This window comes from Thermobia domestica, chromosome 15 (genome assembly GCF_964235325.1).
Source record: "Thermobia domestica chromosome 15, izTheDome1.hap1.1, whole genome shotgun sequence".
Taxonomy (NCBI): Eukaryota; Metazoa; Arthropoda; class Insecta; order Zygentoma; family Lepismatidae; genus Thermobia; species Thermobia domestica.
In genome coordinates this window covers 131,760,315-131,778,965 of record NC_137468.1, presented here as the reverse complement: position 1 = coordinate 131,778,965, position 18,651 = coordinate 131,760,315, and the positions used below count along the sequence as shown (strand labels likewise).

General features: G+C 35.8%; 1 protein-coding gene across 2 annotated transcripts in view; it reads left to right on the top strand.

Moving 5' to 3' along the window:
* The first annotated feature begins 2,065 nt into the window (after positions 1–2,065).
* Positions 2,066–18,651, top strand: part of Gas41 (YEATS domain-containing protein 4 Gas41) — a 60,748-nt gene continuing 44,162 nt past the window's right edge. The window contains exons 1-2 of one of the 2 annotated variants that reach the window (XM_081740140.1): positions 2,066–2,202; positions 16,564–16,637. In XM_081740140.1, the coding sequence (XP_081596266.1) occupies positions 16,590–16,637 (48 nt within the window). In that variant the 5' untranslated portion in view covers positions 2,066–2,202; positions 16,564–16,589. Of the gene's footprint in view, positions 2,203–2,512; positions 2,636–16,563; positions 16,638–18,651 lie in introns of those variants that run through there. The other variant, XM_081740141.1, reaches the window with a different exon arrangement.

Below are 18,651 nucleotides of genomic sequence, written 5' to 3'. Positions count from 1 at the left end.
AAGTGAAAATAGAGTCACCCCGACGTCAAACAAACACATTAGCTCGAACCAAATACCTCTATTTCATTCGCACCAGTAGAGAGCGCAGTGGCTCAGTGGTAAAGCGTTCATTTCTGCTGTATGGGGTCTCTAGTTCAAATCTCGCGAAAGTAGTTTTGTGGTGGGCAACATTATGATCAAAATATTCCAATTTTTCTCCCACACTTTCATTCATTTTTCATCGTCACCGTCTCCTTTAGCCTAACCGGCATAATCGTGGGACGTAAAACTAAAGATTTCATTTGCACCAGTGTTAGTCCATGTCATCAAAGGGATCACAATCCCCAAATTTTATGCCATAAAAGGGAACGAAAAATGAAAAGCATTCGTAAACCTGTACTATTTTCATAACGTAATGAATCATGAAGACCATATTTTTAGTAATTTTAAAGAATCATCATGACTTCTAATCCAAAAATCTCAATTCAATGACGTCATAGCAGGGCCAAGGTACCTCTGACTCATTCGCACCAACGTGCATGGCCCCTGAATAAGCATAAGCAAAATTTCAATAGGTGACGCAATCCCGGGCCAAAGCATCTCTGATTCATTCACTATGGTCCATGTGGCTCCAAAATTGGATAATTAAGAGTTAGGTCAAGTCATGCTCTTATTACTTACATGCGGCATATGTTCCGACAATGGAAATTATTATTCCAAACAGTCCTTTTTCATACGCACTCACACATTTTAACAGTAAAATTACTATTTGTGTGACGGGTTATTCTTAACCACTACTACATATGGGATAGGTTTGTTAAGAAAGTGTGATGCAGATATGGGCGGTAAGTTAGTGGCAGAAAAAAATATGTTATCATTGCTCCGTTTGTTTTTTGTACGTTTTCAGCCTTTTCTCTAAACAGTCTTCGATGCCATAGCATAAATAACATCTAAAGGTAGTCATTACCTTGTGATACAATTTTAGGAAACAGTTTGACTGTGACTGAATTTTTTTTGACTGTGATTCTGCCACCAGTACGCAATTTGAAGAATCAGATTTTTAAAAAGCTTAGTACAGGGATTTTTATATCTAAGCAGCAGTTTACTCTTTTAACTTAACCTAACCTAACCCGCATTTAATGTAAAAGGAGCAAAATACATAGTGAAAATTCGCAGGGTATTGCTATAAAATCAATTTGCCTGTTTTCTAAATGATTTAATATACCAGTAATCTATTAAATTCCAAATGCTTGCAGAAAGTTAGGAAAGATATGCTAATATTATAGCTATTCATGGGTAGGTCTAAACAACCTTAGTACGCAGCTTCGCTTTCATTTGTTTTCATAGTTTTACTCACTTGTTTTGGCCTGCCACCCATCACCCAAAACATGATTCAATACCTGTTTGATCGTGTAAAAAATGTTTCAAGACCATTCGAGACTCTCGTTCAATTGTCTTGAACAATATTCCTTTGAACGTGTAAATCTGAGGTATTGAATGGTCTTGTTCAAGCTTTCTTGGATCGTCTATAAGAAGCATTAGATATTGACCAAGAAAGTTCTGATTTCGAAAAATTTAAGGACCAATGTCTTGGGAAGTCGTAGAGAGATAATATTTTGCGAATTTTTAATTTTTGAGCCCTCCCTTCTGAGCATGTCTCTTCGTAAAACAACATAAATATCTTAGAACATTTTAACGGAGCTCTTATTCAAAACATGTGGGAAAAATTTAGTACTTAAGTATAAATCTATAGATATACTACAATAATTGTTTAATGAGTATAATAAAAAGCGTGCATTTTACCATACGGATCAATAGTATAAATAGTAGTAGTAGGAGTGGTAGTAGTTTTATGAACGGGTTAGAAGCCCCGCAGGGGTTGGTGGGTTCTGTTCTTGGCATGAAATAAGTAAATTAAATTTGTCTGTACATTTTACAACCTATGGATCTGTACAATAATCCTTCACCATGAAAAGTACATAGAACAATTGTTATAAAGCTCATAGAAGTTAATGAGAAAAATTAATTGTTTTTAAGGTCTTTCCGAAAATGCTCTTGGAGCAGTCACAACTGCTTACATTTGTAGCCTACAAGTATTGTGTGCGTTTCGCCCAGATTGATTTTTCGCTTCGGAGAAGAAGAAGAAGAGGTGTTGAACTATTATAAATTACTTAGAATTTATATTATTTACTGCTTGGTGCGGTGTGATGTTTAGCTTAAGAGGTAAATGAACTAGTTACTATTCCACCTTCTATGTATAAAAATTGTATATCAGATTATTATACCTGACAAGAAAACTAAGAAGTTTGCGTTCAAAATGTAATATCGTACAGCAAATGTTCCGCGTATATTTTATTTGTCTACTTTGGAGTAGTGTGCAGATTAAGGATACACAAGCACCATTACTTTTTTAAAATTTACTGATGAAAATTTGCAGATTGATTGTACGGAGCCACACGTAAACTGGAGTAACTTCTGTAGATAGCGGCTCCGATTTGAGTAGTTAGAAGAAATGTAATAAAGATCCGGATAGGGACAAATTCCGGATTATGTGTGTTCGCTTATGAATATCACCATTATATTGGAGTTTCGTACCGATCGTCTCATTAATTAACCTAGGATATGTATGCTGCAGTAATGGAAGGCTAACAAAAAGGTAGGGATTAACTGCCGTAGCCCGAAATACGAAATTTACGGAGAAATGAACAGAATCAGACTAAATACGATAATGAGAGTAACAAACGTATAGAAAGGTCGGTAATAGTAAACATGACAACCCCCTGATCTGCGTTTCTTCTGTGTTCTATTACCACTTCTACATGAAATACTATAAATTTTCTACGTAGTGCAATAGTAAGAAGTATCCATGTGCACAAGACATGCGATATGTGTTAAAGTCCCCCCAGCACACACACACACACACATAGTCATAGATAAAGTACAAGGGATGCAGATAGAAAGTACAGGTGCGTTCTTTTTTATTTTCGTATCAGTCGATAAGTAAATAAAAGTCGCTTTGTTACCTTCTATGTAAGTTCGTACATACTCAATGGATAATTTCTAAAAGTATGAGCGTCCTGCTCTCTCGGGAACTGATGCAGCTGCATGTGTACCATATCCGAAAGGTCTTTACTGCAGAGTGGTTAATAAGGGAGAAATCGTACGTTAGATTGTGGACTGTATGTATTCGCAGACTAATGCGATATAAAATGAGGTGGTAGTAGAGCATAAGCTGATAGTGTTTCAAACCCACTGTGTTATTAACTAACTTAGGCTGTATATGTTGCTTATTATGGGGGGGTCAAAGTGAAACAAAACGAGCCCTGCGTTGCTTCTAACTCCCTTCGCCCGCTCAGCTAAGTAAATCACAATTTTATAAAGAAAGTTGTGTATACAAAGTGGACTACATACCACGTGCAAGTTCAATGTAAATTTAACTACCCGTTTGGGAAGAAATTGATATTTAATCGGCTGCATATTTTTTAGTCATTAATGAGTATTGTGTAGTTTGCAACACTTAACAGTTCCAAAGTACTAATTTTGCGCAGCAATACTATACTGATATATATGAATGTAAGATAAAGCAAACGGAGAATGACAATAAGAAATATTTTTGATTAGTAGTGAGTAGAGAAGGCCAGAAATGGACGAGGGATAATTGTAGGTAGGATATATGAAAGTAAGAACAGAGGAGCTGTAATACAACGTTAAAAACAGGCTTATGTGGCTTTTGTCCGGGGCCGCCATCTTTGGCAGTTTATCCAAATGTAGAGCGGAAACAAGTAAGATGGCAGTCATACCTGAAATACATTGGGCAAAATGTTGGGCACCACCACACTTTATGGGGGACATGGATTCGTAAGATCCACGGAATAGATAATGTTACGTCATTCTAAAATAGGATTATACAAGTTATCAAAATATATCACGTGTATAATAAAGTAAAAGTACGAAATGGAATGTGTACTTGTTACTACGCACTAGTCCATAAGAGAAATGGTGGAGTGAAGTAGTATGGGAAAACATTGTACAGAGTGATCACAGAAATATCGCAAAACTGTGCCGCACCCAAGGCATAAGTTTTATGCTATGTAAAATGATTTCCACCAACTTTGTTTATAAACGTACTCGCCGTCACAGACGCGTCTACTCCTTACGAACCCAACCCGTCGTTGCCGCTCATGCCACTTTGCTGCGCTCCTGTTCTGACTCGGTTAGATAGCGTTTGCGAGTTGTTGTGGCCACCTAGCACAAGTTTGTTCGTATTATATGCACTTTAGTTTTATGTCATATGTTCGCATTGTATTTACTGAGTCCTTAATTTGTACATGCTCTGCTAAAAGAAATACAAAGGTCTAACGTAATCTCAAAATGTAAGAAAGGTGTTGGTAGAGCCATCTCCTCGACTAATGCCATTATGCCCAGTTTTTATGCTATATTTGCACACACTGTAGATATACTCAGCCCCCTAAAATGATTTTACACCCGCTATTTCTTCCTTAGAAAAAAAAAATAGGGCAGTAATGGTGAATTTTCTAGCAAGAAATGTTCATATATTTTGAATTTAGGTATCTCCTTGTGTAATATCTTAATACAGAAAAGAAGTATTTCTGTATGCATTTTGTAATTTTTGATATCTAAGGGACATGTATTTGATAGGGGGCTCCACCTGACCTCCCCTTTAAAATTTTATTTACATCATAGTATAGTCAGTTGTTGATTATAGTGCTGGTTGGAAACGGAAGGAATCATTATTTTCGTTCTTTGTGACTACTGCTTAGTTTGCAATACCTATTAGTGGGAAGGTATTGATTTTCCGCAATAATACAATACAGATAAATATATATCTAGTGAAGACCAAAGGAAGCATAAATAATTGTGCAGTGTGTTTTGGAGTACAAGGCCTGTCGTGTGTTAATGTATTGCCTTGAGACAACACCACCTGGTGGTACTTCAGATACTTAACTTCACCTCATTTTCTGTGTTTGATGCTACTTTATGCAGATTACAGCTTCATTTTTGTATTTCTACGTAAATGTGTAACTTGCAGCTGTAAGAAAAGATTTTGATAATTTACATACTAGGGGCTCCTTCGTGGCTAAGCGGTTAGTGTATACACATTTAATATGGAAGACCCGGGTTCGATTCCTGGGGCGGGAGTCCATGTGGTTTGGATTTAGGGTGCCTGGGAAGTCACGTGACGCTACTAGGTTTAGAAAGCTTCCGATACGCCGGTTACCAATAGGGTGACGCGGTGCGCTGACCACGCGTTCGTCGCTAGGCTGGACGTAGTTCCACCAATCGCTAACAGATGGCGTGGAGCGGCTCAGGCCCACAAGTTGGGACATTACGCCAAGTAGTTTTAGTTTAATATCAGTCACGAAATCAGAAAACGGCCATAAAAGTCAAGAAAAAGTTAGCTTTTGGTTCACATATTTTTTATCTGTACAAATATAAGTAGAGACTTGAAAAAACGTCAAAATTCACCGTCCAAAATATTGATGGTAGATTTCAGAAGCAAAATACGCTTCTATCGAATGCATGAAAATTCGGCTTAATTCTAACCCAAATTTTCTCTTAAGATTGTCGTTAGCTGGCATCATTAAGCAGTGCCGATGCAAATTGCATCCCATCGCCGAAACCACGTATGCATCTAACCAGTTATTCAACTGTGAGAAGACACCAAGTTTTTTCACTCCAGGGAACAGCCTTTGAAAGTAGAGATAAGACAAAGAGAAGTGCTAAAGAATATTGGTACTCTTATTCGTTTTTAAATGTTACAAATATCTATGATTTGGTAAAGAAAAGGACACGAAAAATCACGAAATTTCATTTTGAAATTTTAGTAGACACCCTGGGATTCCACGTTAATCAGTAGGTCCCGTCTCTCATAGCCTCTGCTGAAAGGGACAGTAAACTCACAATCAACTCAATGTATACACTAGTCTATTAAGATATTACAATTTTTTTCTGTAAATTTTACAAATGTGTGAATCCGTACAATTAATCGGCATCGTGAAATTACTAGTTTACAAAAAGATAAAGGAATTTATTTATGATCATGAAATCTCATTAATTTTATTTGTAACGATTGTGCCGTGTTAGCTAAATGAGACAGTAATGATAGAAATGAATAAAATATTGAAATGAGGAATGTGGAAGATAACATGAGAACCCCGAAAAAAACCCTTGTACATGGTGTTTGCACACCACAAAGTTCACTTGGCGTAAAGAGCTCCTCAGTGGCTAAGCGGTTAGCGTACGCGCCTTTGGCGTGGGAGACCCGGGTTCGATTCCCGGCGGGAGCTCATGTGGTTCGGATTCCACGTTAATCAGTAGGTCCACGTCTCATATAGCCTCGCTGCTGAAAGGGACGCTAAACTAAAATCAACTCAACTCAATTCACTTGGCGTAAGCTTAGAACGAATCAGAGATGAACGCTGTACCTGTAAGTCAGCGCAGCTCCGAAATTTATTTATATATACGGAGAAAAATCTAAGTCATTTGTAAAAACACATTTGAGCAGTTAAAAAGTATGATTCATTACAATGTAACGCTATTATACACAATATTTGTCAACTCTGCGGGTTTGCGCAGTGATACGGGTTTCTATAGCACTTGTAATGGTTTCATACTTAATAACTCTGCACTTGTAACATAAGATATACTTCTGTATACTGTGTAGAAATACTGTGCTGTCAGAAAATATTTTCTAATGCAGTCCTTTTCATAAGTGTACAGTCCTCCCGTATGCATTTATTCTTTTTAACCGTAGTATTACCAGGAACGTAGTAGTTTTACACAAAAGAAAAATGCACGTACACTTAATAACGCGTCCAGTCACCCACAGCGTCGATAATGGCTTGGCATCTCCGAGGCATGCTTACAACCAAGTTTTCCGCATGTTCCCGTGGAAAAGACCTGGGTCATTCCATGTCAGTTCAACCAAGCCTTTAACCCACTATTTCAGAGTTGGATAAAATTTGATAGTGTTATGAAACTTTTTATGCTGATTACAAGTGTGTACATTTTATTGCAATAGCATCAGTGGTTCAGAAATTATTGCATTTCAAAAATGAAAAGAAAATCTATTTTTAACAGTCGCGACACGATATTTCCCCGGTTTGGAAGAACACTAAAACAATCATATTTCGGTTCCTATTAATGCCTGAAACATGATTATTTTTCTATTCAGATTGTCTTGAAGTTGTTTACCATTAAAAACATGAAAACTTTCCTTAGAGCTGATAGAAAATTTATAAAGTCATTTGAAAGGTAACATTTTGAGAAAAAAACTAGAACGCCATTTTGTAAACTTCAAACCTTTATTTCTCAAAATCCCCAACTTGGATTTCAATGAATTTGTTTTTGTTTGAAAGCTTATTACATCTAGTTTCACATATACGAAAATTGTGATGGGCCATCCAAGTACTGAGGAGATATCCCAGTCAGTGTTGCCACCTGATTGCGAAATAAACATTTTCCAATAACTTCCATACGATTTAACATATCCACTCCAAAATTGGTATAAGTACTCTTCGGTATCTTAGAAATACGTCTCTGAGCGTTACCATTCCTCCCAAGCAACCCAGTTGTCAGGGTTTCCTGTCACATCGTTAGACGTATCTGTGCCACATTTTGCAGTAACCTTATTACATTTATTTTCACTATACAAAAATTGTGATTGGCCATCCAAGTACTGAGGAAATATCCCAGTCAGTGTTGCCAACTGATTGAGAAATATACTTTTTCCAATAACTTACATACGATTTAACATACCCCTCCAAAAAATTTTGGTATAAGTCAGGGTGGATTGATTTAAATCAATCTGATTTAAATCACTTGATTTTTTAAATAAAAATCGTTGATTTAAATCGAATTTCGAAATAAATTAATTTAAAGTGAAAATAAGTAAAATCACATTTTTGCTCTTTTATTTCGATTATGGAAGTTAATAATCATAATATAATGACTCAAATGTACAGTATAGTATGAAAACAAGTGTCATGCAGAGGATGATAAGTAAAAATCCCGTTTTGAACAGGTAACGGAGCAATCCTGCTTTCTTCTTTTCTAACATTGAGTTTGGGTTTTAAAATCGTTAACTATTCCAACGGGAAAATCACCATCGACATTTAAGACAAAAATTCTTTTTTGTGCGTGTCTGTCTGTTTGTTCCCAGATAATAGGGCGCATTTAGAGAGATCCTATCCCGTCTCCATTTTTTTTTTTTTTATTTTATAACTTTAGGTGAAATTTATGTATTTCATGTCGCAAGCTAGTTCTGAGTTTTTAAAAATAGGCCCCTGCCAAATATCAGTAAATTTTGTGAAAAAAAGTGTCCTTTTGATAAACGTTGCTGTACTTTTTCCTTAATGCTTAACCTTTTAAATTGTATCACCTATTTTTAGGTGTTAGGGTAGAATCTTCATTATTCGATTTAAAAAGTTTCAATAAGACATTTTACTTCGTTTTTTTCAAGACTGGAGGCATTTTAGAACACGTTACATATGCTTTCACGCCTTTCTGCGTTGAGGCATAGTGTGTGGTGACGTCATAAATTTAAAAAGACTTTTTTGTTATGCGTATTATTATTATTTTTGGCGGGTTACATTTTGCATTCAGAAGACTGAAATTTTGCACACTCATTCAGTGCACCCCTTAATAATTTTCAGATGTTTTCAGATCTCTGCGTGGAAACAGAAGGGTCCAGAGGGGCAAAAATGTTTTTAAAAAAGGATATTTTTAACAAAAAATAGCTTTTTTCGTGATTTTCCCGCCTCAGATGGAGACATATGAATGGTACCGTTTGAAAGGCTGTTCTATTCTGAAGAAAATGATGTACGTACTATGCTCCTAGGATAAATAGAGATGTCTCAGGAAACTGTTACCTGAGATCCTGTTTTATACGGGAATCTGGGGAATAATATTTTTCGCGGGCTTACTTTTGCACCTACAAGATTGATATTTTGCACAGTTACTCAGTGCACCCCTTAGTATTTTTCAGACTTGTTTCAGATCTCTGCCTTAAAACAGGGGGAAAGGTCCACAGAGGTAAAAATTAAAAAAAAAAAAAAAAATAACAATTCCTTTTTTCGTGATTTACCCGCCCCAGATACATGATGGAGACATTTGAAGGGTACCGTTTGAAAACTTGTTTTATTCTGAAGAGAATAATGTACAAATCATGATCCTAGACAGGGTTGGCTGGTTTAAACCAAGGTGGTTTAAACCAAAACACGAAAAATGTTCGTAAAATCTTGATGAACACACATTTGTGGGTTATCACGTTTCACTCCTGTATATTATACTCAGACCTAAATTCCCCATTCATTACTCAGAGATTATACTACAAAACCAACTTTTTTTTTAATGTATAAGGTTATGAGTGTTTCTTTTGTGATTTTTTTATAGTTTGTTATTATTGTTATGCAATAGCAATCAAAGAAATTTTAAATATTGTTTCGTTTTAATAATGTTTACTATTGATTGAAATGCCGTACTTGGGGGGGTACAAACAAACCCCACGAGAGGCTTTTATTGAAATCAGAATTATCTTTTGTAACTATTTATGTATAAATGGGTCAGAGCCAAAGTGGACTCAAATAATTCGTATCTTTATTCACTTTTCTTACTGATATGCAAATAAGTCGTCGTATTTCTTTTCGTATGTTTATTCAATTTTCTTACTGATACAGCAAATTAAGTCGTCATATTTCTTTAACTTGGACTAATAAAAGTCGTAGTGAACTAACTTGGACTAAATTAGTTCTGTACTCTGCAGCACTTTGAAATTGTCCATATGTAATTCTGTATTATGGTTTCACTTGTGCAACTGATTATCTTTTTTCCTTCTGAAATGACTCTTGACAGTTATATTAACAAGTATGTAAAGATTAGTACAACATATTTTTTTTATCAGGAGTCCTTCGTGAGTGAGTCGGCAGACGTATTGCATTTGTGGTCAATTAGTCCCGGTTCAGAGTTCAAACGGAGGATAATTTCTCTCGGATGTAAGCCGAGAAGCGGTTTGGATTCCATTTTGAGCTTATGTGACCCCTTGTAGCATAACCCGGTTGTTGCATAATAACACCAAGGCAAAAAAGACTTGTTTCTGTCTATATGTGGTATAAGTGCGTAGAGCAAATTATTTAAACAAAAAAAAAAAAAAAAAAAAAAAAAAGGTTTAAGCCCAAACAACCGGTTTTCTGTTTTTTTTTTTTTTTTTTTTTTTAAATAAAAATCATGTTTTTTTCCAACCCTGATCCTAGGATAAATAGGAATGTCTGATGAAATTGTTATATTACATTCAGGTCATCTGGGACATTGTGGGAATGTTCTTAGCGCATTGTTAAATAGTTTCCTCACCCTTACTACTCAAGATAGAAGCTTGAAATTTTGTACACACATTTAGTACACCCCTTAGTATTTCCTAGTTGATTTTGAGATCTGTGCGTTAATACAGGGGAATCCAGAGGGGATCAAAATTTAAAAAAACAAAGTTAAAAAAATGCCAATTACTCTCAAAATTTCTTACTTCAGGGACATGATACGGAAATCTGAATGTTACCGTTTCAAAAGCTGTTCTATTTTAAAGAGAGTGATGTATGTACCATGATCATAGGATAAATAGGGATGATGCTGTAGCTGCTTGACTGAAAGTATATAGTTTACCTTTAAAGAGAGCCATAATTTAAAAGGGTTAAGAAACATTGTTTGGGATTGATATAGGTTAACGATTGGGGATAATTCAAAATTCAACCCCAATACTTTCACTTAAATGGCGTAATTAGCATTTAATACTAATTCCTAATGCTTTTTCTTCAGTTCGCGACTTGTATTATACGAGGAGAAAGATTTGATTTAAATCAAAAAATTCGATTTAAATCAAAAAAATCAACAAAAATGATTTTTTTAAAAATAATCATGATTTTTTTCCACCCTGGTATAAGTACTCTTCGGTATCCTGGAAATACGCCTGTATACATTACCACTCCTCCCAAGCAACCCAGTTATCAGGGTTGCCTATCACAGCGTTAGACGTTTCTGTGCCCACACTGTATTATTACGTGCGACATTACAAATGTACGAAATCGTGTGGACCAAATACCCCTAATTACTGAACTACCAATTTCGTATATTCACTCTGCTCTCATTTCCAAACAATAGCGAAATTCGTATTTTTCTTTCTTTGAAAATGTCCATGACACTTGGAAAAATACTACACGGTTCAACGCTCTAAATCTTTCTCAAAGTCAGAGTTAGTGAATGTATTTGAAGATCTTTCAAAAACTCTTTACCCCGCACAACGGAGGGCGTATCAGCTAGTATATCTATAACAAGTAAAGTCTTATGCTGCTGTTCTAATGTAGTATTGTTATTGTCAGAATCAAGGAAACTGTTGTATCTCAATGTGATTTCCCCAACTAATTATGACTATTCAACACAAAAGTTACTGCATTCTTTCAGATGATATGGTACATGACGTACCAACAGTCTTTCAAACACCGAAACTGCTAATGTCGTATTTAAAACAAAGTTTTCCTCGCGTAACAAAAGTGGAATATTTCACTGATGGGTGTGGAGCCCAATATAAAAACTGCAAAGCCTTCTTTCTTAAATCTTGACTTCCACGCAAGTGATTTCCATGGTATGGTGGCTTTTTTTTTTTCTTTCTTTCTTTCACCAGCCTTTGAAAGTTTCCTTGCGATGGAATTGGTGGAGCTTTCAACTGGGTTGTGACAAAAGCAAGCCTTCAGAGACCATTGTCTAATCAAATAAATACATGTGCCCTTATGATTCATTTCTGTGAATGAAAAATCATTAACACCATGCTTTCTTTGTGTACAAAGAAGAAATGGATGTTGTTCGTGCCACACTTCAAGAAAGATTTCTGAGAGCTTAAACAATTTCGGGAACACGTGCAATGCATTGTTTTGAAAGAAACTGGTCCATTAAGATTGGATCGAAGCGTACAAGTGTGGATGAAGATTTTAGTTAGTGAATAGTGAAAACGTGATACATTAGTAAATTTCCCACATCCCCATGGTCCATTTCCCTAATTTTATTGGGCTGAAAATGGTTCCTGTTGTGTTTCGTTTACTCACATTTTATGTAAAGTGGATATAACAACTGCTACTGGCAGAACATACCAGTTATCTTCAAAGTCTCTGCAAGTAGTTACTTCAATGTGGGAAACGTTTACAAAAGTTACTTCATGTTAATATCTAATTACAGCAAAACCGAATATTCATTTTATGCGCTATAACATGTAGGCCTTACAATACTGTCAAGCTTATTATATTTGCTTCTTTGGTAGTTATTCTGATTAACATTTAAAAATGGTAATGCTTATTTATCGTTCAGATTATTGTATATTTTCCCTTACCTATAAATTTTCGAAACTTCCTATTTCTCCTCCGTGCTTGGATGGCCCATCATAATTTTTGTATAGAGAAAATAGATGTAGTAAGGTTACTGCAATATGTGGCACAGATACGTCTAACGCTGTGACAGGAAACCCTGAAATTGGTTGGCAACCCTGACAACTCTGTTGCTTGGGAGGAGTGGTAATGCTCATAGACGTGTTTCTAAGATACCGAAAATTACTTATACCAATTTTGGGGTGGATATGTTAAATCGTATGGAAGTTATTGGAAAATGTTTATTTCGCAATCAGTTGGCAACACTGACTGGGATATCTCCTCAGTACTTGGATGGCCCATCACAATTTTTGTATATGTGAAACTAGATGTAATAAGCTTTCAAACAAAAACAAATTCATTGAAATCCATGTTGGGGATTTTGAGAAATAAAGGTTTGAAGTTTACACAATGGCGTTCTAGTTTTTTTCTCAAAATGTTACCTTTCAAATGACTTTATAAATTTTCTATCAGCTCTAAGGAAAGTTTTCATGTTTTTAGTGGTAAACAACTTCAAGACAATCTGAATAGAAAAATAATCATGTTTCAGGCATTAATAGGAACCGAAATATGATTGTTTTAGTGTTCTTCCAAAACGGGGAAATATCGTGTCGCGACTGTTAAAAATAGATTTTCTTTTCATTTTTGAAATGCAATAACTCCTGAACCACTGATGCTATTACAATAAAATTTACACACTTGTAATCAGCATAAAAAGTTTTATAACACTACCAAATTTCATCCAAATCTGAGATAGTGGGTTAAATTTTCCCCAAATTTTGTTTGAATTGACGTGGAATGATCCATCTCTAAATGCGTCGAATTTGTGTTAACAGCTGGGTTAAAGTGAACACTCGTTTGCTTTGAAGCTTCAGCATGATGTATGACCAGACATTTTCAATGGGATTAGCGTCAGGTGACTGTGAGGGCTAATCCAGTACCTGCACACCTTTCTCAGTCTTCCAGTCGCTGCAGTTTGCTGCGGTGCTTAGGAACATTGTCCTCCTGCAGTATCCAATCTTCATTTTTGTCGATGAACCAACATTTGGCAGTCGGTAGCGAACATCTTTGATAGATTTGTAGCATTTTCGTGTATTTAAAGTGCCGATAAACACGTGCAACATGCCAAAGCCCAATTTTTAGAAACCCCTACATATGCATCTTCATGGGATGCTTCACTGTCTGTTGGATCAACCTTTTAGCAGCAGTTGACCAGGCCCGTTGTCTGCTTACATAACCAAACACAGAAGATTCGTCGGTAAAAATTACGTTGTACCACTCGCGGTTCAAGTTGTTCTTTGCCCACGTCAGTCGTTTCGTGACGTGCTTTCCATTTAATAAAGGTTTCTTCACTGTACTCGATATTTTATGTTGTGAGCACGGAGATTCATTCTGCTAGTTACACACGACACATCGTAGCCCTTTTGTTTTAATTTTGCTTTCGCTTGACGCAATGTTAGGGCTGGAGTTCACGAAAACAGCTTAATAATCACTTCTGCCACCTTTGGAATCACTTTCCGTTTTGCCCTACGTTCTTGAAAGTCATACACGTTGTTCGCCACTTTATAGCGATTTGCCCACTTTTGCACAAACGACTTGGACTTCCTCATATATTTCGCCGCCGCGGCGTGACTCATTTTTGGTCCTCCAGGGTGGCTACAGAGAAATACAGCCTCAAAACGCAACGCGTAAGCTGCACTCATTGCTGTTGTTGTCTTTCTGAGTCACACACTCACACTTAACTAGTGCTTTCTGAACATTGCATATAAGATACAAGTTCCCTCTATTGGGTTGTGAAAGAACTACGGCGTTGTCTGTTATCAGCTGTGCGCAATGACGCCCACGCTCTTACTTAACAGACTGTACTTCTAAATGTAGCTACCATAACAATGGTACAGAAAAACTCACGTCTCGAGTAGCGCTATTGCAGTATGTTCTTAAGATAAATTGATTAATTGGAGTTCGATGTCTGTTCTCTGTTAGTACCGAAGCTATATGAGACAGAACCTTTGCTTAAAGTGGGATCCAAACCACTACTCGATTTTATATTCAACCCAAACATCTATCGGATACTTGGTAGCAAAGGAATATGTAGAAGGTGAAGACCACCAAATATTATATGAATAATAACATAATCGAGATAAGATGAACAGGTTAGGTTGTTCAATTGAAAAATACTCACGTGATGTATAAATCCGTAGTGGGAAAGCGGGGGAGAATAATATAAAGCAAGGTCTTCGGGCGGTGAATAATAATAATTCAAACTGAATTACCTTGGCGCAAGTACAACATAATGAATAACTTTTGCTTGTGTAGTCATGAACCTTCAGGTTACTACTCAACTGTCTCCTTTAGCCTGAGAGGCATAATTGTGGAACGCTAAACTTTTTTTTTTTTTTTTTTATTGCAATGTACTACTCAAAATAAGCTAAAACTATGGATTGTGAAAGCCTAATCATGTTTTTAAAAGTTATTTCCGAAAGGAATAATAATAATAACAGTAAATGATTAAATCGAAGTTTGTGAAAGTGCAAACTACATAATAATGTCACCTTTAAAAAATTCATTTTCACGCAATATTATTGTATATGAGATAATACTGAGAAGGGAAAATTGGTCTGGATGGGGATTCGATACCGGGAGGACGCTCTGCTACGTAAATTCCCAACAATGCTACTATCTGATGATTCTCAGGAGGCTGGCAACAGTATATGACCAAACTATTTCTAAATAAGTGTATAATTAATTTTCAGTTTCTGATCTTTGGTTCCAGGGATCATATGCTTTCAGGTTGGCAAAAACCAATTTTTTTTTTTTTTTTTGTTTAAACCCGTTTCTTTCTTTTTCTTTTTTTTTTGTTTTTTGTTTTTTGTTTGTTTAAATAATTTTGCTGTATGTATTTATATCACATGTGAACAGAAGTAAGCTTGTTTCGCTTTAGTGTTAGTATGCAACAACCGGGTTATGTTGGAAGGGGTCACATAAGCTTAAAGCGGAATCCAAACCGCTTCTCGGCTTACATCCAAGAGATATTGTCCTCCATTTGAACTCGAAACCAGGACTAATTGGCCATAAATGCGATATGTCTGCCGACTCACTCACGAAGGACTCCTGGTAAAAATACATTGACTGATCTTTACATATTTGTTAATATAATCGTCAAGAGTCATTAGTACAGAAGGACAAAAAGATAAACAATTGCACAAGTGGATCCATTATACAGAATTACATATGGACAATTTCAAAGTACTACAGAGTACAGAAGAATAATTTAGTCCAAGTCAGTTCACTACGACTTTTATTAGTCCAACTTAAAGAAATATAACGACTTACTTTGCATATCAGTAAGAAAAGTGAATAAAGATACGAATTATTTGAGTCCACTCTAGCTCTGACCCATTTATACGTAAATAGTTACCAAAGATTCTTGTTATTTCAATAATTGCCTCTCGTGGGGTTTGTATGACCCCCTCCCCCAAAAAGTACGGCATTTCGATGTATTTTATCAATAGTAAACATTATTAAAACGAAACAATGTTTATAATTTTCCTTTGGTTGTATAATAATATCAAACTATAAAAAAACCACGTAAGAAACATCCATAAAGCTACATAAAAAAAGTTGCTTTAGTAATATAATTTCTTTGAGTAAAGAATGGGGAATTTAAGTCTGAATATAGTACGAATAATATATGGGAGTGAAACGTGATAACCCAGAAATGTGTGTTCATCAAGATTTTGCGAATAGTTACATTTTTACGGACATTTTTCGTTTTTTGGTTTAAGCCATTTTTTATTTTTATTTTTTTTTTTAATATATAAACAGCTGGTTTAAACCACCTTGCTTTAAACCAGCCAATCCTGATGCTTTGTGAACCTTTAATTTATAAAATTTAATAACTGTACTTCTGATATAGTTACTGGGATTATTCTGATCTAGTTACTTCAATGTGAATAAAGAAGCTGACCCATGGTAGGTAAAACAAACCTGTAGTTCATTTGTACTTCAGACATCTCTTCGTGTTTTGTACATTTATTTCGTTCACATAGATTTTGACTTTACAGGTTAGCGCAAATATCCTTTTCCTTTTTGAACTAAAATTATAAACCTGTATCGTCACCTCGATATTGATAATGAGTAATGAGTTCAACTTTTCTTCCAGATCGGTGAGCATTGGCACCTTCTTAAATGGCTGGAAACACTGATTTTGGTCCTGATTCTGGAGGACGAGTTAAGGTATGAACTTGAAAATATTTATTATAGTATTTTTCAGAAGAAACTTACGCTAATGGGTGTTCTGTTATCACTAGCAAGTCACTTGCCACAAGTGAAGAAATTTACCACGAGCAGCCCCTGCCCCCAAAAAGAAGTCTTTCTGACATTATAATAGTTCATTACTCGTTTTTCTTCTTCCTCAATGTTAAGAAATGGTCCAGTCACGTGCACTATCGTTTTCTATGTTAGGATTATTGTTCTCTAGTATACCTTTTTCTTTTTTTTTTGTTACTTTTTTTTAATACATATTTTCTGATTCCTTTTCCGTTCCACCCGGCTAATTCCCTTGTTTTATCGATAGTTGTATTTTGAACGCCCGTAATTGTATGGTGGTTTTCCATATTGCCCATAGTTGAGCGCCGCAAAATACTTTGTACGAACTATTTCATATAAGTCTTTTTCCCAGCTTTCTATTCATTGGCTTGATAAAATATTCTTCGTCGTTCTAAACAGTTCTTTCGCCATTATCACTCGCACTTAGATACTGAAAACTAATCATGTGTCCTACTTTTTCCTTGCTATTTCAGTACTTTACACACACTCCAATATTACTACTGCTTTAGTCCCTTTAACATATATTGATAGTTGTCAAAATAATGGAAACTCGACGCGAAAATAACTTTTCTGCCTAATGCGGCGTGGTACAATATTAGTGTGCAGAACAGCTCTACTTCATCTTGGAGTGGAAACAGAGACATAAAAGTTAAGAATGAATGAATGGTTTCCAGAAGAGTGTTGTGCCACTCAGCAGTCATTTGTGTCAGTGAGGGGAGGAGGACTACTCCCGAATCTGGAGCTCTAGAATTGATCATAGGTGTTTAATAATGTTGTGGTCTTCGAATTTTCGAACCAGGGGAGGTATTGTAGCTTATCCCAATGTTATGAAATCACATTTTAACAGATCTAGCAATGTAAATTGGCGCATTGTCTTCAAATGTCACGTTATTGGCCAGGAGCAACATCTGGAGCATAGTATGCCCATCACTTAAAAATGTCCCAACAATACTGGCCGTAATGCGTCCTGTCAGCGTAATAACAGGACCCACGAAAAAAAAAAATACTATCCGTAACGTCAAAGAGCCAAGTGATCCAAGAATTACATGAATATAAAAGATAATCGATTTTATTAATTATTAAAATACCTATTTGCGTGACGCAATTAAAAGTCCTATTTTACTTGTGATGAGTAACCAACTTCTGTAATGCAAGTAATGGATGGGTTGAGGTCACGCATACTATGTTACTAACTCTTTACATGTTCTGAAAACAGGTTGGGATGTGAAGTCAGACAGAAGACATTCACCGATTCCATTTCATATCGTCCAGGCAAACCAAAATTGGTCCACATCGTAGTCTCAGATTTCATTTATTATTTTTTTTTATATGGGATCTACATGCAATATTATGAGACCCATATTTTTTTCTTTTCGCTGAAAAAAATTTTTCCTTCGATATAAAGCCTACCAAAATGGCTGCCCTCCTCTCGGATTGCTCGAAAAACTGAAGAACATGTCAAATTAAAAGTTTTATTGTAGAGAAACGAGTGTACTTAGTAACATAATCGCAATAGCAGGAAGAGTATAAAGTTGCATGTTTCGGTGGAGGGTCAAAATTCGTCTATTGGTCCAATAGGAATCGCGCAATTCACTCGCAATATTGCCAACTTTGGTGAAATTTTTGCTAACTTCAAACATTTTTTTTTCTGTCCTCACAAGCAATATCAGCCATTTGCTTCTAGCATCGAAATCTACTCCATGAGGTCTCTTGAAAATGTAAAGGACTTACGTTTCTGATTATTACATTCCACGTTATAGCATGATGAAAAGCTGAAAATTTCATTAAGACGCCATTTTCTCAAAAACCCCACCTTTTAAAAATCTGAATTTTTTACATGTATTAGAGAAGTACAAGTATTTAATATCCATTAACCGTTCATGCGGCTGTAGCCCCTAACATTCGCAATTAATTATTGAAA